The sequence below is a fragment of the Vulpes vulpes genome, chromosome 13 (assembly GCF_048418805.1).
Source record: "Vulpes vulpes isolate BD-2025 chromosome 13, VulVul3, whole genome shotgun sequence".
Classification (NCBI taxonomy): Eukaryota; Metazoa; Chordata; class Mammalia; order Carnivora; family Canidae; genus Vulpes; species Vulpes vulpes.
In genome coordinates, this window is record NC_132792.1 from 47,634,337 (window position 1) to 47,659,073 (window position 24,737).

Sequence of the window (24,737 nt, forward strand, 5' to 3'; positions counted from 1 at the left end):
ATCTTACTAGGTCTTCTAAATCTGATGCATAATTTACTCTTCTGAATATCTCAGTTCAGGGGCATCTGGGTGGTTCAGTAGTTGAGCATCTGCCTTTGGCTCAGGGCATGATCCTGGTGTCCTGGGATTGAGTCCCACATCAGGCTCCCCGTAGGGAACCTACTTCTCCTTCTGCCTATGTCTCTGCCTCTCTCTGTGTGTCTTTCATGAATAAATAAATAAAATCTTTTTTTTTTAAAGAATATATCAGTTCAGGCTAGCCCATTACAAATGATTGATAGCCACATGTGGTGAGAGGCTACTATATTGGGCAGCATATCTCTGGGTCCACTGGATTGCATCTATCTGCTGCAATTTATAGTACCTAAAATAGAATTATTTATTTCCTCCCCATCAGTTTCCTTCCCACAGTTTCCTCTATCTTATTAAATGGTGCCACCATCCACCAAATTGCACAAGTCAGAAACTTAATAATGATACCAATTCCGGCTATTCTCTTTCTCCCTTCCCCTCTAAATTTTGTCTATTTTAGCCCTTAACCAGTTGATAAGACAAAAGAAAACTAAACTATAAACATGAAACAAAACTCAAAAGATGAGTAATTTTTAAGAAGACCTCATGTTATTTCTTCCTAATCAAAATCTCAGCTTCTTAAAATGTATCAAGACTCCGTGTCAATAAAGATGTGGTGAATTTGGCATGCTAAAACATTATTGGTAGAATTATAAAATATATAGTCTTTCTGAAAACAATTTGGTAATTTAAATCAAGTATTTTAAGTGTTCATAACCTTTAGATCTCTTTCCTAGGCATGCTCTCCAAGAAAATATTAGGAGATCCTCTCACAGGTTTATGTACAAAGATGTTCACTACATGTGTATCATATCTCAAAATAACAAAACCTTCATTTTTTAAAAGATTTTATTTATTAATTCATGAGAGACACTAAGAGAGTGAGGCAGAGACACAGGCAGAGGGACAAGCAGGCTCCACGCAGGGAGCTCGATGCGAGACCCGATCCCGGACCTGCAGGATCACACCCTGGGCTGAAGCAGGCACTAAACTGCTGAGCCACCCAAGGATCCCCCAAACCCTCATTTTAAAGTGAAGGCTGGTAGCTTCTGTCACAGTAACAGGGGAAATTGTCTCAATTTCTACTATCTGTAATTATTGTAATTTTTGTAAATAAACTCACTTTTGTTTGGAAAAAAAATAGATGTTCACCACAATGTATTTATAATAGAAAAAATATCTAGAGACAACAGAAATGTCAGTGATAAGAAGAGAGTGGAAAAAAATTTATTGTATATCAGAAAGATGCAATTTCAAAAAGACATTAATTTATTTTCAATATACTTATTAAGTATATGTGTTTACATTTACAGATTATTTTATAGATTACAAATTTTTATCTAGACAGAAATTCCAATTCCAATAAATAACATAGTATAATTGCTTAGGGAAAAAGCTGCAAAGAAAAATACTTTTGAAAACCTGCATGGTGGAATTTATTCATTGTTCAAAACATTTATTAGATTACCCTTAGATGCTGGCAGTTTTGGGGTGTCTGGGTAGTGCTGTTGGTTAAGTGTCTGACTCTTGGTTTCAGCTCAGGTTGTGATCTCAAGGTTGTGATCTCAGGGTCATGAGATGGAGCCTGTGTCAGGCTCTGCACTCAGTGTAGAGTCTGCTTAAGATTCTTTCTGCCTCTTCCCCTCCCCTCCTCTAAAATAAATAAATAAATAAAATCTTTAAAAAAAAAAAAAAAAAACAGGTTCTTGCCGGAAGTGGAGAGCAGCTGATCGCAGTCGGGAGGTGGTACATTATGGCTGACATGCAAAATCCGGTGGAAAGATTGGAGAGGGCACCGGGCCTCCTGGAGGCAGTATCCCATGCCTCTGACATGCACTGTGGGTATGGAGACAGTGCTCCAAAAGCAGAAGCAGCTCCATGTGTGCAAGCATTTGCCTCACTCCTTGCTGGTCCTATGGCCAAGTACCTGAAGGTCAATAAAGATACTGGGGGAGATGTGCAGAAACATGCGGAGATGGTCCACAGAGGTCTGAAGTTGGAGCGAGCTCTCTTGGTTACAGCCTCTCGGTGTCAGCAGCCGGCACACAATAAGCTTTCTGACTTGTTAGCACCCAAATCAGGGCAGATCCAAGAAGTGATAACCTTCTGGGAGAATAACTGAGGCAGCAAGTTGTTGTCAGTGAAAGTATCCAGGCCCTGGGTTGGGTGGCTGTGGCTCCCAAGCCTGATCTTTATGTGAAATAAATGAATGATGCTGCCCTGTTTTACACAAACTGAGTCCTCAAGGAGTACAAAGCTGTTGATAAGAAGCATGTGGATTGGGTCAAAGCTTATGTGAGTATATGGACAGAGCTACAGGCTTACGTTAAGCAGTTCCATACCACCGGACTGGCCTGGAGCAAAACGGGGCCTGTGGCACAACAACTGAGTGGACTGCTATCTGGACCCTCTGCTGGATCGGGTTCTCCTCCCCACCCACACCAGGCCCACCTCCCACACCAGACCCCACCAGTTCAGGCTCAGATGAGTCTGCTTCCCGCTCAGCACTGTTTGCGCAGATTAATCAGGGGGAGAGCATCACACATGCCCTGAAATATGTATCTGATGACATGAAGACTCACAAGAATCCCTCCCTAAGGCCCAGAGTGGTCCAGTACCAAGCGGTCCCAGACCATTCTCTGCACCTAAGCCAGGAGTTAGCCCATCCCCCAAGCCAACCACAAAGAAGGAGCCAGCTGTACTTGGAACTGGAGGGCAAGAAGTGGAGAGTGGGAAATCAGGAGAATGTTTCCAACCTGGTGATTGATGACAGAGCTGCAACAGGTGGCTTACATATACAAATGTGTCAACACAACACAGCAAATCAAGGGCAAAATAAACTCCATTATGGTAGATAACTGTAAGAAACTCGGTCTGGTGTTCGATGATGTGGTGGGCATTGTGGAGATAACCAATAGTAGGGATGTCAAGGTTCAGGTAATGGGTAAAGTGCCAACCATTTCCATCAACAAAACAGCTGGCTGCCATGTTGACCTGAGCAAGAATTCCCTGGATTGCGAGATAGGGCCAAATCTTCTGAGATGAATGTCATCATTCCTACTGAAGGCGGCGACTATAATGAATTCCCAGCCCTGAGCAGTTCAAGACCCTATGGAATGGGGAGAAGTTGGTCACCACAGTGACAGAAATTGCTGGATAAGAGAAGTGCCACTGGGTTCTTTGCCCTCCCCCTCACACCATGGGATAAATCTGTATCAGGACGGTTCTTTTCTAGATTTACTTTACCTTTCTGCTCTTAAACTGCTTCTCTGCTCTGAGAAACACAGCTCCCTGCCTTCACTGAAATATACCTCAGGCTGAGATTTGGGGCGGGAGAGCAGGTCAGCTGGTCTTCTGTAGGAAGGTACGGCTTCTCCCTATCACCCCAACCACACCGCCAGTCCATTCTCTGGGAACCACACACCAGGACTGGTGTGTTTTAGGTTTCAGCCTTTGGGGGTTATTTGACCAACAGTCTTTCCAGAAGAATAAAGCAGTCCCCATGGATTAACAGATGAGAATGTTCACACAAGGTCATCTTTTTCTAACAATGAGCGTGAAGGTAGCAGAGGCTGGGGGAGATCCTAGCCAGTTCTTCTAACCAAACTAATTTTTCACTGCTGACCAGCGAGGCAGGGCTTGCACTGGACCAAAGGCTGAAGCTTGGCCATCTAGCATTCCAAGCATCATTGTTTCCTGTAAGCATTCCTTTTATTCTGCATTCCATCCTGGCTTGGCCTGAACCTGGGTGCAGGTTCTCCTGTATCAGCTGCTGGCAGTGCCCTGCATCCAGGCCATTTAAAAGAGTCTTGGCCCCTTCCTTTCACTGGGGTCCCTGCCCAGCACCTTCCTATAGAGACAACTTAGACAAAAAAAGACAAAAAAAAAAAAAAAAAAAAAAAGAGGAAAGCACACCATTCCGAGGAGTCTGAAATTCCTTCCTCCTTCTGTACTAGGTTCCTGTCCACCTTCATTGCCTCCTTTGCCCTGTCATGCTCAACTGTTTTTGGTTTCTGTCCGGGCATCTGATCAAAGGACTAACGTCTCCACTGCAGCCTGGTTTTAGGTCTTATATAAAAATCTTGCACAGCACTGCTGATGTAAATTACAGTTTTTCTCTCTAGGACACTTACTAAAATATGCAACTTTTTTGGTGGGAAGTGAGATTGTCCTGTTGACTTCTACACATTTCCTGAGGCCTGTGGAAATAAACCTTTATGTACTAAAGTTACATAAAGAAAACGGAATAAAATTAATACCAAAAAAAAAAAAACTAGAAAATGGAATAAAATTAATACCAAAAATGGAATACAGAAAATGGAATAAAATTAATACCAAAAAAAAAAACTAAACAGAACAAAAAAGACAAAAATGCTAGGCGGTTTTAAGCAAAGGGAATATAGACTAGTCAGCCTCCAGGATAGTCTTCAATGATCCTCACCTCCTGGTATTTAATTTTTTTTTGTGTAGTCGCCTTCCTTACTGAATAGGATGAGCATATATGAATAATAAACAGAGTGGAAGTGACAGTGTATGGTTTCTGAGTTTAAGTCATAAAAGACACTGCAATTTCTCCCTTGCTCTCTTGGATCCTCAGCCTGGAGGTAGCCAGCTTCCACATCGTGAGAATACTCAAACAGCCCCAGGGAGAGGTCCTCCCAGAGAGGGTTTCTGGCATCCTGGCACTAGTCAGTACCAACCTATAGCCATGTGAGTGAGTGGCTTTGCAAGTAGATCCCCTCAGCCCCAATCAAGGCTTCAGATGACTGCTGCCCCGGCCAATACCTAATTGAACCTCAGGAAAGACCCTGAGCCAGAACCATCAAGCCAAACCGCAAGCCAAATTCCACATCCACTAAAATTATGAGATAATAAATGAGGACTGTTGTTGTGAGTGACTAAATTTTGGGGTGATTTGTTACATGTTAGAAAATGAATACAGAAGCAAGCAAACAAAACCAGATAGAAAGCTCTGCCTTTACGGAGCTGACATTCCAGCAGGAGGAGACAGATAAAAAACAAAATGAATAAATATATGGTATGCTATGGAATAATAATGGGATAGCAGAGAAGGAATGTAGGTGGACTTGGAATTTTACAGAAGTAGTCAGTGAAGCCCTTCACTGAAAAAGACATCTCAGAGAAGATCTGAAGGACATGAGAAAGGAGCCTTGCAGATATTTAGGAGGAGAGAGCTCCAGGCAGAAGGGTTGAGGAGTTACATGCTTGGCATGGATTACAGAACAGTAAGAAAGCAGTGGGACCAAGGGGGCAGGGGAGGGGGTCACATATGGCTTCACAGGCTAGAGTAAGCACTTTGGCTTTTACTCTGAATGACGTGGGAACGTTGGGGATTTTGAGCTGAGGAACGACATGATCTGATTAACATTTTAACAGGATTCCTGTGGCTGCTGGGTTTGCATAGAGATTAAAGCAGGGGAACCAGTCAGGAAGCTATCATAATAATCCAAATGAGCAACAATCCAATCATGAAATGGGCAAAAGACATGAAGAGGAATCTCACAGAGGAAGACATAGACATGGCCAACATGCACAGGAGAAAATGCTCTGCATCACTTGCCATCAGGGAAATACAAATCAAAACCACAATGAGATACCACCTCACACCAGTGAGAATGGGGAAAATTAACAAGGCAGGAAACAACAAATGTTGGAGAGGATGCGGAGAAAAGGCAACCCTCTTACACTGTTGGTGGGAATGTGAACTGGTGCAGCCACTCTGGAAAACTGTGTGGAGGTTCCTCAAAGAGATAAAAATAGACCTGCCCTACGACCCAGCAATTGCACTGTTGGGGATTTACCCCAAAGATTCAGATGCAATGAAACACCGGGACACCTGCACCCTGATGTGTATAGCAGCAATGTCCACAATAGCCAAACTGTGGAAGGAGCCTCGGTGTCCATCAAAAGATGAATGGATAAAGAAGAGGTGGTCTATGTATACAATGGAATATTACTCAGCCATTAGAAACGACAAATACCCACCATTTGCTGCTACGTGGATGGAACTGGAGGGTATTATGCTGAGTGAAGTAAGTCAATCGGAGAAGGACAAACAGTGTATGTTCTCATTCATTTGGGGAATATAAATAACAGTGAAAGGGAATATAAAGGAAGGGAGAAGAAAAAGACTCCTAACTCGGGGAAATGAACTAGGGGTGGTGGAAGGGGAGGAGGGCGGGGGGTGGGGGTGACTGGGTGACAGGCACTGAGGGGGGCACTTGACGGGTGCCCTGGATGAGCACTGGGTGTTATTCTGTATGTTGGTAAATTGAACACCAATAAAAAATTAATTTATATATAAAAAAATAATAATCCAAATGAGAGGAAGGTGATGGAGAATAAAATCAGAATATAATCATGGCTGGTTATTTGTTTTCTTCTTTATATTTTTCTGAATTTTCCATTTTAACAATGACTCTTAATGGCCTTCCCGATCCAAAAGAAAAACAAGTCTTCAAGGAGGCAAATGTTTGTGAGAACTTTTAGTCCTCTGTATTTTCTGGTTATATTTATGAAAATATAGATGCCCATGTAATTCTTAGTAGGATTTCAGCAAAACAGGGGTTGCTACAAAACGACACAAAGAAAAAAAGTTAAAAACTGTCGACTTTAGTCTGTGCAGACTCAACATAACCATTTCAAATGAAAAACAAAATTATTGTTGAGCTTTAGACAGCTTGAGTGTTTGCATTATCAACTAAACTTGATAATTACAAAGCCCAGCATCCTTTCATTTTTTACTTTGAAATACCGTTCAAATTTAGAGGTCAAATTGCAATTAAACAGCACACTGCCTTCTTTGCCGTTGCCAATTTTAAACATGAGTTTTAAACATGCATCTGTTAAATATTCCACAATGCCTGTAATTTTTAACCATTACTCGCATTTTAACCAAGCATCATAGAAAAATGTGCCCTGGAGCACCTGGGTGGCTCAGCTCATTAAGTGTCTGCCTTTGGCTCGGGTCTTGATCCTAGAGTCCTGATGGGAGTCCTGCCTCCAGCTCCCTGCTTGCTCCCTGCTCGGTGGGGAGCCTGCTTCTCCCTCACCCTCTGCTGCTCTCCCTACTTGTGCTCTCTCACTCGTGCTCTCTCTCAAATGAATAAATAAAATTTTTTAAAAAATAATGTGCCCTTGGAATGCCTGGGTGGCTCAGCGGTTGGGTGCCTGCCTTCGGATAGTGAACCGGGATTCGGGATCGAGTCCGGCATCGGGCTCCCTGCGAGGAGCCTGCTTCTCCCTCTGCCTGTGTCTCTGCCTCTCTCTCTCAGTCTGTTTCTCTCATGAATAAATAAACAAATCTTTTAAAAAGTGCCCTGTGAATATTTTCATTGCCTTTGTGCTATGTATTTGAGCATTCTTAATCTTCAAATATTTCATATACAAGCTCTCCTTTGTGACTATACTTAGTTTAGTTCCAGGGTTTCTAGGCACTTGGCCAGGATATTACTCTGGATAAAAATCTGTTCAAATAAGTTAAAAATATATATGTTGAGCACCTAACATTCCGGAGGAACAGTGCTACAAGAAGATAAAAATAAGTGTTCTTCTAGGCATTTTTAGTCACGGGAAAGGTGACAGAGCTCTAAAGTCAGTTCTGTATATTGGCTACAATACCTTGCTTGCTTTTTTATACTTCAGGGCATTTTATTTCATTTAGCAAGTGTTTATGCCACACCTCCCCTGTGCTGGAAATACGGAATCCTACGTGGGGACACAAGGGCAACTGAGTCAGAGACTGGCCCTTGAAGAGCACACGGACTAGTCGAGAGACAAACATGCATACAAGTAATATGATATTTGAATTACAGAAAACATATAGTGAAACGCTAAAGCCTGTGACCTACCTCCTGCAGCTTAATAATAACCCATAGAAGTGAATCATTTTTCCTTCCCCCAAAAGGGCTAATCGTCTCTTTTCATTTACAGGTTCTAACCCTCCAGATATTTCCAGGAATTTGGCCTAGTTAGAAAGGTGGGGGGTCCTGTCCATTCTGCTCCACTTTATTATACAGACTGTGTTACAGATATGTTTATTCTCAGTCTAAAATTAAATGCTCTGTCACTGAGGAGTCAGAAGGAAACTATTTCCATAATTAATCATGAAAATTTTCATGATCTAATTGGCCCCTCACAAGATATGCAGATTCATTGGAAGATAGCTTTCCTATTTACTTGGCCCACAAAGAAACTATACAGTAAGGCAAAATGCATATCATTTCTATTGACTGTTCTTGCACTGATACTCAGGGGAGCCATAGCAGGTGCGCCATCATCCAGGCTCTCTGTCAGCCATTTCCTGAACCCCTGCCTCCTTGCTTGCCATCATTCCTTCTTCCAATCTACTTTCATGCCGCCAACTAAATTTATTCCCTGTAACGAGCCATAGCATCTGTGGGGGGGAGGGGTGTGGAGAAAAGGGAGTCCTTCATTGCATATAGAATAAAAATCCAAACTTTGTTATCTGCTTGTCCGTTCTTTCTCCTTTCCCCTTTCTTTTCCTTTCTCTCTTTCTCTTTCTTTCTTCTTCCTTCCTTTCTTCCTCCCATCTTCCTTCTTTCTTCCTTCCTTCTTCTCTTCCCTCTTTCCATCATAATTAAGGCTAAAAGACGTTAGGTTTTAGTAAGGGAGGGGAGATAGCAGCATCCTAGGGAAAGTCAGAGCCTGAGAAGGGTAAGGGAACCATTTCTGCAGGTGGCAGTAGCCAGAGTGGATGATTCAACAGATGGTGTGAGCCCAATGGGGGTGAGGAGCGTATCTTCATGAAGTCAGGATGAAAGAGGTGGCAACAGTGAAGGAAGATTGGTTACTAAGAGGAAGATAATCAAATGAGTGATTAGTATATATATTTAGAATAATGGGAGCCAGGTTTCTTACTTGATGGAGAAAGAAATTACAAATATGAAAAGGTAGAAAGCTAAAATAAATCCTATGGTTTCAACTGGAATTGGAGATACTGACATAAACTCATGGTTTTATAGATAGAAATAAACACAGTTGGTGAGGTGTGGGAACATGTATAGACAGGTAGATAGACAGGCAAATAGTATGTACATCCATGCACGTATTGCCTAGATCTGCCCACTGAGGCCTAGAACCATCAATATTCCAGGGCTTGGCTTCTAAATATTATACTCCACTAAAAGGAACCAGGGCTTCATGGAGAAATGACTAATTCTGGGACTTGGAATACATAGGCCCAAAATGAACCTGAAGTGCTTTGCTGTGACAGAAAGTAAGAAGGTGGCCAATGATCGATGGGAGCAAGTGAAAAGGATATATGTGGGGGAGCACTCACTGGCCAAATCTCAGGCTATGTAAACATCAAAAAGAATTATGATAATAAAAGGCTATAATCCATTGAATAAAATAGCAACCCGTGGGCCTGTATTAATATAAACAAATGAATAAATGAACAAAGAACAAAGTTTTTATTTACAATGGAATGTCAACTGATGACTATAGAAGGAATGACAAAAGTATAAAAATTACAATTTGGGGGCAGCCCGGGTGACTCAGCGGTTTAGTGCCACCTTCAGCCCAGGGCGTGATCCTGGAAACCTAGCATCGAGTCCCACATCGGGCTCCCTGCATGGAGCCTGCATCTCCCTCTGCCTGTGTCTCTGCCTCTCTCTCTGTTTCTTATGAATAAATAAAATCTTTTTAAAATTACAATTTGGGAATCAACACAGTAATAATTAAATTATCCAAGAAACATCAGCGACTACCAAAACCAGCATGAAAGTTTGATGAGGAATAAAATAGTGGCATAGTCTCAAATAGCTCCTCACAAAATACTCATTGATTAAAAGAGGAAAGGAGTAAATCTGTGGGAAGAGTTGAGAAAAAAAATCTTAAGCAACCAAAGTTAACATCCACATAATGGGACAAATTTCAGTCATGAACCACCTGATGGGATGCAATGAGACCACAGCACCACTTCTGTGGTATTTCTGTTTACGTCCTTTCCCAAAAGTATATCCTGAATCAAGTTATGAGGAAACAGAAAAACTCCCAATTATGAAATGTTCTACAAAACAGACTATTATTTTTTAAAGTGTCAAGCTGGGAAAGCCAAAGCAAGATTGAATCACAATTCCAAGTAAGAGTTGATTAAAGAGAGGGGTGCCAGGGTGGCTCAGTCAGTTAAGTGTCCAACTCTTGATTTCAGCTCAAGCCATGATCTTAGGGCCATGGATGGAGCCCTAGGTCAAGCCCTGCATAGAGCCCCAAGTCAAGCCCCAAGTTGAGCACCATTACCCCCCCCCACCCCCAGACTCAGCACTGAGTCTGCTTGTCCCTCTCCCTCCCCTGCTGCTCACTACTCACTCGAGCAGCTAGCTCCCATGCAAGGCACACAGGAGCATTATGTGAGCTAGCCATAGAGCCAGAAACCGACCAACATGCATGCCATGCTTGTAGGGGTGAAAGGAGTCCAGTATGGCTGAGGAAGTGGGAGTACGCAGGTATCTTTGAAGATGACGCTAGTATAATGAGCTAAAGAAGGGCCTTGACAACCAAGAAGGATTTATTTTATTTATTTTGAAAGAGTTTCAAACTGACAGAAAAATAATAATACAAGGTTTTCCTTTTCTGAACCATTTGAGACTAAGTTACTGATAAAATATTCTCATTTCCCCAAACACTTTTCATGCGTATTTCCTACAAATAAGAATATTCTCCACATAACAAAATAGTCACCCAAAATAAGGAATCTAATCATCCTACTACCTACTCACCCTACAAGTACGGCATGCATGTCCATTTCTGGCTCTAGGGCTCGCTCACGTCATGTTCCATTCCTAGGCTTCGTAGCTCCATTTGCCTGTAAAAAGTTTGAGTATAAGAAACATTATAACCCTTAAGTGCCTGAGCGTAAGTATCTCAGAAACAGCATAAAACTTAAATTTTTAAATCAAATTAAATCTGGCTCCAAACTTTCACTCTTTAATTTGGCATAAAAATTCCATCTCAGTCTCAAGTACATATGAAGTAAGTGCCTTACCCCATACCCAGAAAATGGAAACTTTCTTTGGTCTTCAGTCCATCACAGTGGCTGCTACAATGCTCAATATTAATGGCTAGATTTCATTCGCAGGCAGAAAGCTCCATCCTTTCTGCAACCCTTGTTTGCGTAAGGATCCTATGCTACTACTCTTCAGGCCATGGTGGTATGTGCCACAAGGACAAAAGCCTCAGACACTTGCAGAAAACTGTTAACCACCCTCTCCCCCAAATATTTCCTCAATTTCCAGAAACTCATCTTCTCCCCTAGGATTAAGCCATTTCCCTTTTCCATTTCCTAAGGAACACCCAGGTGGGAATGTCTGAAACATTTCTAGAAACTTCCATCTTCTGTCCAGAAACATGAAAATGCTTGATAACCATTAGAGACAAAGAAACTCAGACTCGTTATATAAAGCTTTAGCTACCTGAGAATGCTGGTAGAAAAAGTGTCTCTCATTCTTCTAAGACTTCTATTGCTTTGAGTATAAAGTACTAATACTAGTAAAACCAATTATACCCCCTTGCTGCTCATCCTCTAAAGTGAGTTGGTAAAGTTTTTAAGTTTTTTTTTTTTTAAGATTTTATTTATTTATTCATGAGAGACATGGAGAGAGAGACAGAGAGAAATCCTGCGGGAAGTCTAATGCAGGACTCAATCCCAGGACCCCAGGATCATCACCTGAGCCGAAGGCAAATATTCAACCACTGAGCCACTGAGGTACCCCAAGTATTTAAATTTTAAAGTTGGTAAGGGCAGATATATTTTAGGCTTTGCGGGCTATACAATCTCTGTTACAACTATCCAATTCTGCTGTTATAGCATGAAAGTAGTCATATATAATATGTAAACAAATAAGGCTGTGTTCCAAACTCTACTATGGACACTGAAATATGAATTTAATAGAACGTGCATGTGTCTCAATAATTGTTCTTATCATGATTTTTCCTCCCATTTTAAAATGTAAAACCATCCTTAGCTCATGGCTTGTACAAAAATAAGCAGTGGGCTACAGCTGGGCTTTGGACTGTAGTTTGATTTCTACTCTAAGATAATCAGATGAGAACTTTATTTTTTTTTAAGATTTTATTTATTTACTTGAAAGAGAGTAGGAGAGCATAGAGGGAGAGTGAGAAGGAGAAGCAGACTCCCCACTGAGCAGGGAGCCCAATACGAGCTCAAACCCAGGGCCCTGAGATCATGATCCAAGCCGAAGGCAGATGCTTAACCAACTGAGCCACCCAGGAGCCCCCATATAAAAACTTTAACATGAATGTTTCCAGAATTCAAAATTATTTTCTTCCTTAAATAGCACATTTTAAAAATATTTATCATTTTGCATTTATTACAGTCCTTCAACTTTCTGTCACGAATGATTACTGCATGTGCCCACATCTCTCTCTCCCAGATGACTGTGACCCCTTTATGAGAAAGAAATGGTCAGGTACTTTTTTGAGCTACCACAGAGCTTAGGTGTTCAAACTACTGTGATTGAATGAAACTGAGCAGTGGGGAGAATGAAGTCAAATCAGTGAAACAAGTTTATCACAAAGTATCATCTATACAAGGCTGGCTTTGTTCCAAATAAGGGCTATGAGATTTGTTACGAATGATTTGCAATTATTAATTATATGTGCTCTCATTTTCCGCTTCTCCCTAATTATCCCTGTGTACTTGTTGAATCGCTCACTTTCAAGACAGTCCTTCGCGATCTGTATACAGAACTCTGTATTGCTGAGTTTCACCAGGAAAACTGAGGTTTCTGAAAACTGCTTTTTCCACTTACGCATTTATTCATCATCAAGGTTGTTAGAAAAACTGGAAATAAATTTGCATGTATTTTTACAGATTAGAAAACTTGAAGCTATTTTTTCCTTATATAATGATTCCTTTGGTTCGTAACTAAATGGCTTTTAGAAAATTGACATTTTCTAAAATGGGCAGCCTGGGCAGCCCCGGTGGCACAGCGGTTTAGCGCCCCCTGCAGCCAAGGGTGTGATCCTGGAAACCCGGGATTAAGTCCTGCGTTGGGCTCCCTGCATGGAGTCTACTTCTCCCTGTCTGTCTCTCTGTCTCTATGAATAAATAAACAAACAAATAAATAAATAAATAAATAAATAAATAATCTTTAAAAAAAGAAAATTGACAAGATACTTTCTTTTGTCCTAGTAATATCTTATGCCCTCATGCTTTGTATTTTGTTAACTCTGCACAATACTCCTGTGAAGTAGGTGGGACAGAAGTAAAGACTCTTTCCAAAAAAAAAAAAAGACTTTCCAGTACAAAGGATTAAAAATAATAATAACAACCCAAGACAGGGCAGCCCGGGCGGTTCAGCGGTTTAGCGCTGCCTTCAGCCCAGGGCCTGATCCTGGAGACCGGGGATCGAGTCCCACATCAGGCTCCCTGCATGGAGCCTGCTTCTCCCTCCGCCTGTGTCTCTGCCTCTCTCTCTCTCTCTTTGTCTCTCATGAATAAATAAATAAAATCTTAAAAAAAAAAAAGACAATTTAAGCCAAAAAAAAAAAAAAACAGTGTTTTTCCTTAGGTAACAGAAGTCAAGGGAGAGATCTTTCTTCAATCTATGGCTGAATCCAAAGACTCAGATGACATCATCAGGGTCCTGTGTTATATCGTTCGGGTCTGTCTTCTTTTATATGTTGCCCTCTCCCCCTGCAGACAGGTCTCTAGCAAGTTGCCGGAAAAGATGGCTAATAGTAGCCTTAATTTCACATCATCCCAATACCAAGACACGAAGTGCAGGAGATAGCATTTTTCACCAGCTCTACGTGGAACATCTTCAGAGGAGGGCTGTAATTATCAGCTCAACCAGGACCACCCAATGGCAGAAGAATGGTTCCCCAGAAAGGATGCTGAGCAGATAATGGATGCTCTCTGCAGTGGGCATATCCTATGAATAGTCATCTACAGGAAAGGAAGCACAGAGAAATGATCCCACTACTGGTTGGTGAGAAAGGTAAACCAGAAATCCAGGACTCCTCACTCACACCTCAGCTCTTACCTGCATAACCATGCTATTTCTTTTGGGGGGGGGGCGTATATCTTTATCTCACTATTTTACACTAAGAAGCCAGGCCCATAAGTTTCCAGAAACACTATGACGTCATTTCATTACATCTATTTCTTTGTCTCCCATATATATATATATATACACACACACATATATATATATCAGTAACTTCACATTCAAGGAACCATAATTAGAGCTGCCTTGTTTGTTTCAATATTCTGAGGATTTTCTGTAACTTTGGTTTGGTTTTGGTTGTGCCCCCCCGCCCCGACACACACATTATGGGCATTTTACATACAAGCATGTTAAGGTGGTTGTTTTTTTTTTTAAATTTTTATTTATTTATGATAGTCACAGAGAGAGAGAGAGAGAGAGAGAGAGAGAGAGACGCAGAGACACAGGCAGAGGGAGAAGCAGGCTCCATGCACCGGGAGCCCGACGTGGGATTCGATCCCGGGTCTCCAGGATCGCGCCCTGCGCCACCCAGGGATCCCGGTTGTTTTTGTTTTTTAAAGTCGCTCTTAGAACACAACATTTGAATAAACGCACACTGACAGGTAATTTATTCCTCTTTCCTCAGTATATTCCCTAATTTGTTGTGTGTGATGACCATACACATACTGACAGGATTTACTGTAAAAGTGGCTCCTCAAAAAAAGTTAATATAAAAAAATAAATAAAAGTGGTTCCTCTTCCTATAACAGGCAAGTGGCTGATGCAGCGGAAAGAAAATTCTCGGCGAGGCCGGCGAGGCCCGACGCCGTGAGCGCAGGTGCGCAGCGAGGGCGGGTGCGCAGCGCCCCCTCCCGGGTCCGCGGGTGCGCAGGTGCGCAGCGCCCCCTCCCGGGAGCGCGGGCAGAGCCGGCCGGGAGTCTGCGGCTGAGGGCGGACGTGCGGACGTGCGGACGTGCGGACGGACTTCCCGGCTCCGAGCCTCGGAAACGCCTCAGTGCGCTCCGCACACATACCTCCCCGCGAGGGAAGTCCAGGCTTGGCTGCATCTCCAACGCCCTGAGCTCGCCGGGGCCGGGGCCGAAGGCCGCTCCTCCATCCCGCCGCAGGTAAGGGATGCTCTTGGGACCCGGCCTCCCATGCCGGGGGGCGGACACTTCGCCCCAGGGGCGGGGCCACGTTACGAGGGTGGGACCCCGCCCCGAGCGGAATGACGTAAGGTGGGCGGGGCTTCGTCTGGGCTGGACCGAGCGCTGTGGGCGGGACTGTGCTCGGTGGGCGGGGCTTCGTCTGGGCTGGACCGCGCTGTGGGTGGGGCTTCGTGTGGGCTGGACCTGCGCTGTGGGTGGTGCTTCGCCCGGTGGGCGGGGCTTCGTCTGGGCTGGACCTGCGCTGTGGGCGGGGCTCCGCCCGGTGGGCGGGACCACGGCCTGCGGGAGGAGTTTTTGACTGGCTGCTTCTCCCCCGGAACTTCCGGAAGCTCCTGCGCGTGCAGATGGCGTCGCCTGGGTCGTGAGCTGCTGCACGAGGGTATTGAAGGTGTGGTGAAGGTGGGTTTTCTGGCAGACTGGCGGGAAGTTTTCGGGGTTTGGGGCAGGACTGATGGGTCTCGTGTCAGTGAGGCCTGGAGGCCGGGCTCGGTCGCGGGCTGCCTCCGGCAACCCCAGTGGGCAGCGGGCTCGCGGGCGGAGGCCCGAAACCCCGGCGCCTTGTGGGCCGTAAGCCCCTGTCCGGGTGCCAGTTTTTCGTTGCGTCCCGTCATCCCAATATTCACGTTGTTGTCAGAGAACTTCAGTATTGCCCCACCCCCAGGGTATTCCCGGGGTCCTCGTGAACCTTCCTCAAGCCCACAGTTCCAGTGGACTTCTCCCTCTTGCGCCCATGTGTATGCTGCTGCTGGCAAAGCCATATCCCGCGTCTGTCTGTATCACGCACGTATATGCGTATATCGCTTTTTGTTATGTCTGTCGCTTTTAAACCACCCCTGGCACATAGTAAGTTACGAATACTAGATGAGTGATTGGATTTGGGCTATTATTGGAAGGATTTTAGAGTGTGTCTGATTGGTGGGGATAGGATGTGTATCTTCTTCCCGTGTCGGAATCATGAATTTCCTACTGTGTTCCTGTTTGTTTGGAGTCGGAGGACGGTTGGCGTTTGAAAGCATTGCTGCCCCCTAGTAGTTTATTGAAGCTAGTCACTGAAGGAGGATATAAATTTCAGTTGAGAGAGAGAGAGAAGTCGAGCAAAGGCAAGAAAGGAACATTCAGTGTCTTCAGAGAGCAAGTAGTAAACTAGGAGGGGTGTGTATAGAGAAGTGGCAGGAGGTATGTTGGGTGTGTTTAAGCTAGATCTGGGGCTCCGACGTTATACCAGGACAAAGCGCACTGCCCCTAGTGCACTGGAAGAGTGATTCAAAGTTTTTAATATTGGGGAGGTTCATCACATAGACTTGAATGCGGATGACTTAAGCCAGAGGTTGGCAATCTTTCTGCAAAGGGCCAGATGATAAATTATTTAGGCTTTTTTGGCCACCGTTGTAGCAGGAAGGTGGCCATAAACATAGCTGTGTGCTACCAACACTTGAGTTTGGTCCATTGATACAGTTTGCCCATCTGTGGTCTAACCAAATGGACCTAACGACCGTAGCAGTAATCCAGTCCTGAACCAGTCAGTATTACATTATGTTTCTGTATTGGCTTTATTTTTACATGAGACCATATCTAGTCTCCCTGGCTTTGAATCGTATCATTTCTTCATTACTAACTGTGACATTGGTCAAATTGACCTCTTTGCATCAGTTTTACCTGTAAAATGGGGATAATAAACAGTACCTCCCACAAAGTCTTGTGTAAATTAAAGCACCTATAATATTCACATAGTGCGTAAACACATATTATACACGTAATACTACAAGCTCAATAAATCTTAGTATATTTTTTTAAGATTTTATTTATTTATTCATGAGAGGCACACAGAGAGAGGCAGAGACACAGGCAGAGGGAGAAGCAGGCTCCATGCTGGGAGCCTGTCACAGGACTCGATCCTGGGTCTCCAGGATCACAGCCCCGGCTGCAGGCGTCGCTAAACCGCTGCACCACTGGTGCTGCCCTTAACTTAATATTTTTAAAATTTTCCTCTATGCATTGTTAAAGCAAACGTGAGACATGTAAGATTTATAAGGCTAGTGCTCTGTAGAACAAAGAAAATATGTAAAGTTTCAAGCTAAGAGCCATTCAGATAGAGGTGATATGGAAGTTGTGAAAGTAATTTAAGGTAGGAAGTTAAGATTAAGGACTGATTTTGAGGAAGTGTACATAAGTGAGAAAGTGAGGCAAGTAAAAAGGAATGAGAAAGGAGACAGGAGTCCATCCTAAAGTATGATGGGAACCAGAATAGCATAGTAGTGTATATAAACTAGCAGGATGGCTGGTGATGGTTAACATGATCAGATGCTGCAGAGAGCTGAGAAAGCAATTGTGTTGGTATTAATGACTTAAACTAGCAGAAATTAACATGGTACTTCCGATGGGCCAGGTATTAGAGATACTGGAAAGAATAAGATATACTCTGCACTCAAACAGCAGAAAACCTAGTAACGATGAAAGACATGAAAATAATTTAATATATGCAGCAACTTTAAAAATAATCAAGAATAAAATGCAATTTCTTAAATTAGTATCTTTACTTTAAAAACTTAAATTGATTTATAGTTTATAAATGTGGGCAGTTAATTGAGCTCCTTTTTTTTTTTTCCCCCTTAGACAATGGCCAAGAACAAACTAAGAGGACAGAAGTCCAGGAGTGTATTTCATATAGCCAGCCAAAAAAACTTTAAGTCTAAAAACAAAGCAAAACCAGTTACCACTAATCTTAAGAAGGTGAGTACGCATTTTAACTTTATTGTTTACTAGCAAAGCATAGTTGTAAAGCCACTGGGAAACCAAATGCTATTATATAATACAGGTTCTTTTCTCACAAAGGCAGGATAATTTTCAACATTTTTTTTAAATGAAAAAACTTACCTCCCTTTTTTGATGTAGATGTGTGAAAAAAGAAAAGACACTATAAATGCATGAGGCTCCAAAGAATGGATTTAAAAGCTTTATCAGTCATTCAAAGAACTGTTTTTAAAAGCTTTATCTGTCAAAAACCATAGTATGGGAAACAGTTCTTATCTCTGAACTCAAATATAATCAAGAACCTCTTAACAAAGCAAGACATAAAATGCTGGTCAGCACCCCCCATTCTTTTTCTCCTCACTAATTCTGGTCTCCCTGAAGGTATCTACAACTCAAACAAAAACCTATAAAATAAGATCTTTTCTTTCTTAAAATGCAAAATTTGAAAATAAAGATGTTTGTTTTTGTGCTTTTTTTTTTCCCCCAAAATATTTGGGAAATGGGAAATTTCTTTGAGCCTACGTAGATTTTCGAAGAAAATTCTTCAAAGGAATATTTTCAAGTTTAAGTAGTAGGTGGAGTCAGCTCTCAGGACTGAGTAATTGTCATAATAGTCATAGAAATGTAACATTTTATCTTTCAGTTTTTATCAACTATCTAAATTGAGCTTTTTGATCAAGCATTTTATTACTTATAAGTGCTATAAAGAAAATAAAGCTAGGTGATATGATATGGGTAGGGAGTGACAATTTTATATAGGGTTATCTTCAAAGTTGACAATGAAGCTGAGATCCAAATAAGGAGCAGTTAGTCTAAAGTTAAGTGTTGGGAGCAGCATATTCTAGGTAGAGAATAGCAAATGCAAAGGCCTCAAGCTAGGGAAAAACTTGGTGTATTTGACTGACAGGAGGTCATACTAGAAGCTTTATATATACTAATAGATCTAAAAGAGGGAAATCTGGATAAGCAGGCTGGTTAGAGAAATTATCAAATAGTTTTTTCAGAAAGTAGCCTAACTTAACTAAGTGGAGGTTGTAAGATTGCTGGGCTTACCATTATCTATGTGGTAAATTTATGTTTGTACACGAACTCAAAGTGAAGCAAGCCAGTCAATCATCATTTCCTCCAGATTCATTTTTAGTCTCAGAAAAAGCTGTCAGTTGGATTTGACTAGGTTGCCCAGCAGGTTTGATTAAGGGAGAAAAGAGAAGGAAAGTTAAGAAAGAAATGGTTGATTAAATAACGTCATGGAATCTGCTGGCTAAAGGAAAAGTGAGGATATGAAAATGTGAAAAATAGTGAAACTTGTGGGAGACGATTTCAGTAAGACTTACAAATGGTTAATGTTAGTAAACTAAATCAACTAGAACAGGAGGTAGTCCAGTCACAAGCAATGAGGCAGCCAAAGGTGATCCCTTGGGAGTGTGTGGCTGAAGGTAGGTGGTGGGAAAGAACCCTGCAGTTGAGGACCTGAAAAGATGAAGAAACCATAGGATTCAATTTCTGTTGGAAGCCCATCACCAGGCATAAGAGAGGTCAGTGAGCCAAGGTTTGAGATCCTGCATGAGGGAGCAAATAAATGTGTTGACAAGTGACATAGTGAGGGAAGAAGTATCAGAATGTTCTGATGCATTAGGTGCAAAGGAGCTGAGTTTTTAAGGAGAAATGGTTTGAGAGCAGCAGTCAAGAACAAGAATATCACCTCACCTCTTAGATTTAAGAGAGGAGTGCTGCAAGGGAAATTGTCCTCCAGTGACTGGAAGGGACATCCAATAAGATCAAGGAAGGATTCAGAGATGGACTGTTAGAAGGAGTGTAAATCATCAATCCAGGTTCCTTGTTTTAAAATGAGAGAGGATACTACCATAGCCTAAAAGGAGTGTGGTTGTGTATTTCAGTGCCTAAACCAACTCTATATCTGAGGTATGTCCACATAATTTTTATTTTTAAAAAACCAGAACCTTTTGTCCAAAATTTCCCGGTAAGACCATAAGAAATTTTGTGTGACTTTTCCCCAAAAATGGGTAGGGTTAATGAATTTTTAGATTTTTAGGTTTAACAAAGTTGAATTAAAGTTGGATATATTTTATCATTAATGGCCTTTTTTCTTTTTTAAAAGATAAACATTGTGAATGATGAAAAAGTTAACAGAGTGAATAAAGCTTTTGTAGATATACAAAAGGAACTTGCAAATTTCTCAAAAGGCCTTTCCCTTGAACCTCTGCAGAAACAGCTGGTGAGTAGGAATCCTTTGCTTTTGTTATGGCTAATAAGTTAAACTCCCAACTTTTTAAAGCCAGTAAGTTGAGTGTAATTTTTAGTATTTGGCTCTCTACTATTCTTGGCCCTATAATATATATATAGCATATTGAATCATATTCAGACTCTAAAACATTGAGTCCAAATATGAGAATTTATTACTCTACTTCCAAAGGTATGCCTGGAAGAAATTAGATAATCAATTATATACAAGTCATTTTTGTTCACTGTTGTTATCTACATTTTAAAATATAACATTTTTCTCCCTTCAGATTCCTCAGCAGTGTCATGAAAATGAACCAGTTAATGTTGATGAAGCAACAAGATTAATGGCTCAGTTGTAATACACTGGAGATACATCAACCCCCGCAAAAGATCAATAAATTAAATGTTTTATACAGTTTTATTTTTAAAAATCTTGTTAATGTACAGGCATTGGCACATTTTTAAAACAAACTACATAAACAGATCTTTCCTATAATCTAGGAAAGTGGAATGTCAGAAGTCAACAAAATGTGATAAACTTAAAGTGCTAAAACAGAAGGCACTTCACAAAATCCGTTCACTGAAACAGTTAATATATCCTACTTTACATCCTTCACTTTATAAGTGGCAGTGAATGTGTGTTTGGATTGGAGGACACACAGAAACATGGACAGTTTCGTGGCAGTAAAAAAATATAAGACAAACAAGTGATGAGCTGTTGGCCAACTTTTTTGTTTTCAATGGCCTTAAGTCTACTTTAACTTTCCTCTCATAAGAGGGAAAAACAAGGATTCAGAATTGGAAGAAAAGTGGAAATCTCAGGATGTAATTACTTGAGGGTGGGGGGAGATTTATGGGTATTAAATCAACTTTTCCCTTGAAAAAACCCTTTGTTCTTGGTTGAAAAGAGCCCTTTGTTTTTATGAAGTTTTGTGAAGTAAAAAAGAAAGTATTAGAGAACACTTCAGAATCAGTGAACTAAAAAGGTGTTACATTCATTATTTTAAATACTTAGGTTATTAAGTCTAAAATGTTACAGTTAGAGGTAGATAACAGTCCCAAGTTTCCATGGAATCTAATAATTTAGTATCTGGACATCAAACAGATCACAAACTCCTTCATTATCATCTAAATTAAAGTTGTAGTCATCTGCCGGGGTAGGAGAAAGCCGTAAGAGAGGAAACACTATAAGCAAAAAAAAATACAGTGTTAAACCCAGGTTTTACATACAGTTAATGATGTTTAACAAACCTGTTCAAATTCATCTACCCAAATTATGTATAAGAATTTTTTAACTATATAATAGAAAAAGTAATCAAATTAATGACTTGTAAGATACTGTATATTTTGAAGGATTCTCATTTAAAGATAATTTATGGATTGGTATGCATAGGTAAAGCTTGAGAAAAAGAGGTTAAAATTTTTATGGCTTGAACTTGTCACACTAAAATATGTGCTTCAGAAACATTGGTCAAAGTATATCCTCTGATATGCTAAATAAGTTACTACTTTGTTTTGGTTTCTAAGATTTTATTTATTCATAGAGACAGAGAGAGGCAGAGACACAGGCAGAGGGAGAAGCAGGCATCATACAGAGAGCCTGACGTGGGACCCAATCCAGGGTCTCCAGGATCATGCCCTGGGCTGCAGGTGGCGCTAAACCGCTGCGCCACCGGGGCTGCCCAAGTTACTACTTTGAAAACAAAAGTAGGAACTCCACTTAATCGGCTGATGTTCTGTTTTTACAGAAATGTGTAATCTCTAATGGTTACTGTACCATTTGCCTCTTTAATAGTTACAATTTCCTAGGTTTGGCTATATTTGTTAGGAACCAGGACTGAACCTAAGAACTTACAAAAAGGTGAAGCCAAGAGTTATTATTAAAATAATTAAAAATTATTTTTTTGTATTTTTAAGAATTAATTCAGATTAGATGACGACTTGGCTAATGTTAATATCAATAGTTCATGGAGGGGCACCTGGGTGGCTCAGTCGATTAAGTTTCTGCCTTCAGCTCAGGTCATGATCCCAGGGTCCTGGGATTGAGCCCCTGCATTGGGCTCCCTGCTCAGTGAAGAGTCTGCTTCTCCTTCTCCCTCTGCCTTTCCTTCCGTTTGCTTATACTCTCTCTCTCTCAAATAAATAAAATATTTTAAAATAATAATAGTTCAGGGACTTCACACTGGTTGCTTGAAATGGTCTTAGTTGGATTATTTACAAAACTGGATTTTGAGATTACCTATAATAATTTTACTCTTCTTGGCCACATTCTTTAGATATGAAAAGAGCTAGTTTACTAACTAGAAATTTATTCAGTGACAATAATAAGTATCCCCTTATGGGCTCTTTTTTTCTCATAATGCAGAAAAGTAAAAATTCTGAAGGATGCCTATGATTTACTATTAAGTGGGAGATTTTTCATAAATCATCATAGGATGTTAAGCAGTTAAAAAACATAGGTTCTGCATTTCTTTTAAATCTTATGCCACTTACAAATTCTAGAAAAGCATTCTTGATAAATAGTAAAACTTTGAACTGCTTACCATCAGAAGACATTAACTCATCAATGATATCTCCACTAATAGATCCTGCTGGAAACAAATGTGATAAAGTTGTCACATGTCTATTTATATAGTTTAGTAGTAAAAAGCAATTTTATTTAAATGCAGCATATATTTAACACAGTATATATTTAAACAGCATAAAACAGTTAAACAGCAGCTTGATTAACAGCACAGTGTTAAGGTCATAGAACTTTATGAAAAAGATACCATTTTCATGAGCACCTACTCTGTGCTTGGCATTACTTTAAAGCTTCCAAACTCAAGATGTAGATCAAAAGACTTGTCATTCGCCCAAAACTGACTCCTCCGTTTTACAAAGTCAGTGGTACTGTAATTCTCCCAGTCACCCAACCTTAAAACTTCAGCATCACTTTCCATTCCTCCTGTTAAATTTATCTCCAGATCTCACATATTTTATTTTGCCTAAACAATATTTCTCAAATCCTCTTTCTCTCTCCAATCCTATTATCACCCATTTTAGTGTTAATGTTCTCTCCTTGTTGCATAACTGCAGACATCAAATCTTTAGTCTCCATTGCCTCTAATCTCTTCAGTTTCCCAAAAGCATCCTCTTTGCTAATTGTGTTACTCCTGTGCTCACCAGTACACAGCTCTAAGTATGCTACTTCCCTTCTTGGGGAATCTTCATTGGCTTATGAGCTAAAGTCCCAACTCAGCAAAGTTCTCCCTCACTGAACCCAAATTACTCTTCCCTACTATTTCCAAATACAAAACCATATACAGAAATTTAATGCTTTGTGGAGGCTGATGTACTAATTGTGTCTAAGTTAAACCACATAAAACTTGCCTGCCTTTATACATCTCCCACTAGATTATGATTAGATCATAAACTTTTTAAGAAGAACGCTTTCTGCTGTGCACCTCATTCTATATCTGTATCGGAATAGTTATAGAGGAAAGAAAGGAGGAGGCTGGAAAGTATTTTGTGTCCAGTTAGATCTTTATAGCCTTATTCTTAACTATTGTGAACCCCCAGAGTAGTAAGCCTCATGCCACATTCCATGACACATGAGATGTGTGCCAAAGGTGAAAATAAACATGGGATTGTATACAATATCATTTTTTTTGTTTTTTGGTTTTTTAAAGATTTTGTTTATTCATGAGACACACACACACACACACACACACACACACGCAGAGAGAGAGAGAGGCAGAGACACAGGCAGAAGGAGAAGCAGGCTCCCTGCAGGGAACCCGATAGGGGACTCCAGGATCACGCTCTGGGCTGAAGGTGGCACTAAACCGCTGAGCCACCCGGGCTGTCCTACAGTGTCGTTTTTAATAGTCTGCAATATTACATCTAGACTGGCATGACTAAGTCTAAGTCAATCATTCAATAACTATTCAGAGAATAGCTGCCATGGACCCTTTATTTGGGATCTGTAAGGAGTGGCTAAATACCTGGCCATGTAACCACAGAAAAAAAATTGAGTGCCAAGGAAGTTTCTATAATTTAGATCTGGACCCCTCCTAATGCCCAGTTTTTAGAGTTTTAATTACTTTCATTTCAGATTAAACGACTTAGGAAGGCAAGATATCCTAAATTGGAATTGAGACCTTTTTTCAAATACATAAAACTAAGCCTTCCAAATAAAAAGTATGACAATAAGAGTATGAAGAAAGGAGGCAAGTGTCACTATACATCAGTTTTGATTTTTTTAAAGGTAATTGGAACGCATTTAACTCCCTTAATACTAGAGTGATTTAAGAGATAAAAGAACCTTACCCAAGTAAGCCTCTGATTTAAAAAAAAAAAAAAAAGAAAAGAAAAACCTGACATATGTACATAGTAAAAGTGGGGGGAAATGAACAAATTTCGATTAATTCCAAACATGGAATCCTATGGAACACTGCATACTTAGGCCCATTAACTATCTTTTCCTTGGTCTCTGTTTAAAAGTCTACAGTCCTAACCACATTAT

The 24,737-nt window shown here is 40.9% G+C and overlaps 2 protein-coding genes and 1 pseudogene across 4 annotated transcripts in view; 2 read left to right on the plus strand and 1 right to left on the minus strand.

Annotated features, from left to right (window-relative positions):
* Nucleotides 1-1,825: 1,825 nt before the first annotated feature.
* Nucleotides 1,826-3,465, plus strand: LOC112931982 (adenylyl cyclase-associated protein 1-like; annotated as a pseudogene).
* Nucleotides 3,466-14,991: 11,526 nt separating this feature from the next.
* On the plus strand, nt 14,992-20,645 carry RBIS (ribosomal biogenesis factor). 2 transcript variants are annotated; one of them, XM_026013144.2, is made up of 4 exons: nt 14,992-15,193; nt 17,849-17,965; nt 20,106-20,222; nt 20,518-20,645. In XM_026013144.2, exons 2-4 carry the CDS (start codon nt 17,852-17,854, stop codon nt 20,587-20,589), a joined length of 303 nt encoding a protein of 100 aa, XP_025868929.2. In that variant the 5' UTR covers nt 14,992-15,193; nt 17,849-17,851; the 3' UTR covers nt 20,590-20,645. The 2 variants fall into 2 exon arrangements, with proteins under 2 accessions (XP_025868929.2, XP_025868921.2); XM_026013136.2 differs by lacking the exon at nt 14,992-15,193 and adding an exon at nt 15,489-15,634.
* Nucleotides 20,630-24,737, minus strand: part of E2F5 (E2F transcription factor 5) — a 30,558-nt gene continuing 26,450 nt past the window's right edge. The window contains exons 7-8 of one of the 2 annotated variants that reach the window (XM_072734382.1): nt 22,774-22,818; nt 20,630-21,415 (exon numbers count right to left, since the gene is read on the minus strand). In XM_072734382.1, the coding sequence (XP_072590483.1) occupies nt 21,306-21,415; nt 22,774-22,818 (155 nt within the window). In that variant the 3' untranslated portion in view covers nt 20,630-21,305. Of the gene's footprint in view, nt 21,416-22,773; nt 22,822-24,737 lie in introns of both variants that reach the window. The other variant, XM_072734380.1, reaches the window with a different exon arrangement.

Coding starts and splice junctions, on each gene's coding strand:
- RBIS (XM_026013144.2), top strand. CDS start 17,852: ATGGCCAAGAACAAACTAAGAGGACAGAAGTCCAGGAGTGTATTTCAT. Junction 17,966..20,105: donor TTACCACTAATCTTAAGAAG/GTGAGTACGCAT, acceptor CTTTTTTAAAAG/ATAAACATTGTGAATGATGA. Junction 20,223..20,517: donor AACCTCTGCAGAAACAGCTG/GTGAGTAGGAAT, acceptor TTCTCCCTTCAG/ATTCCTCAGCAGTGTCATGA.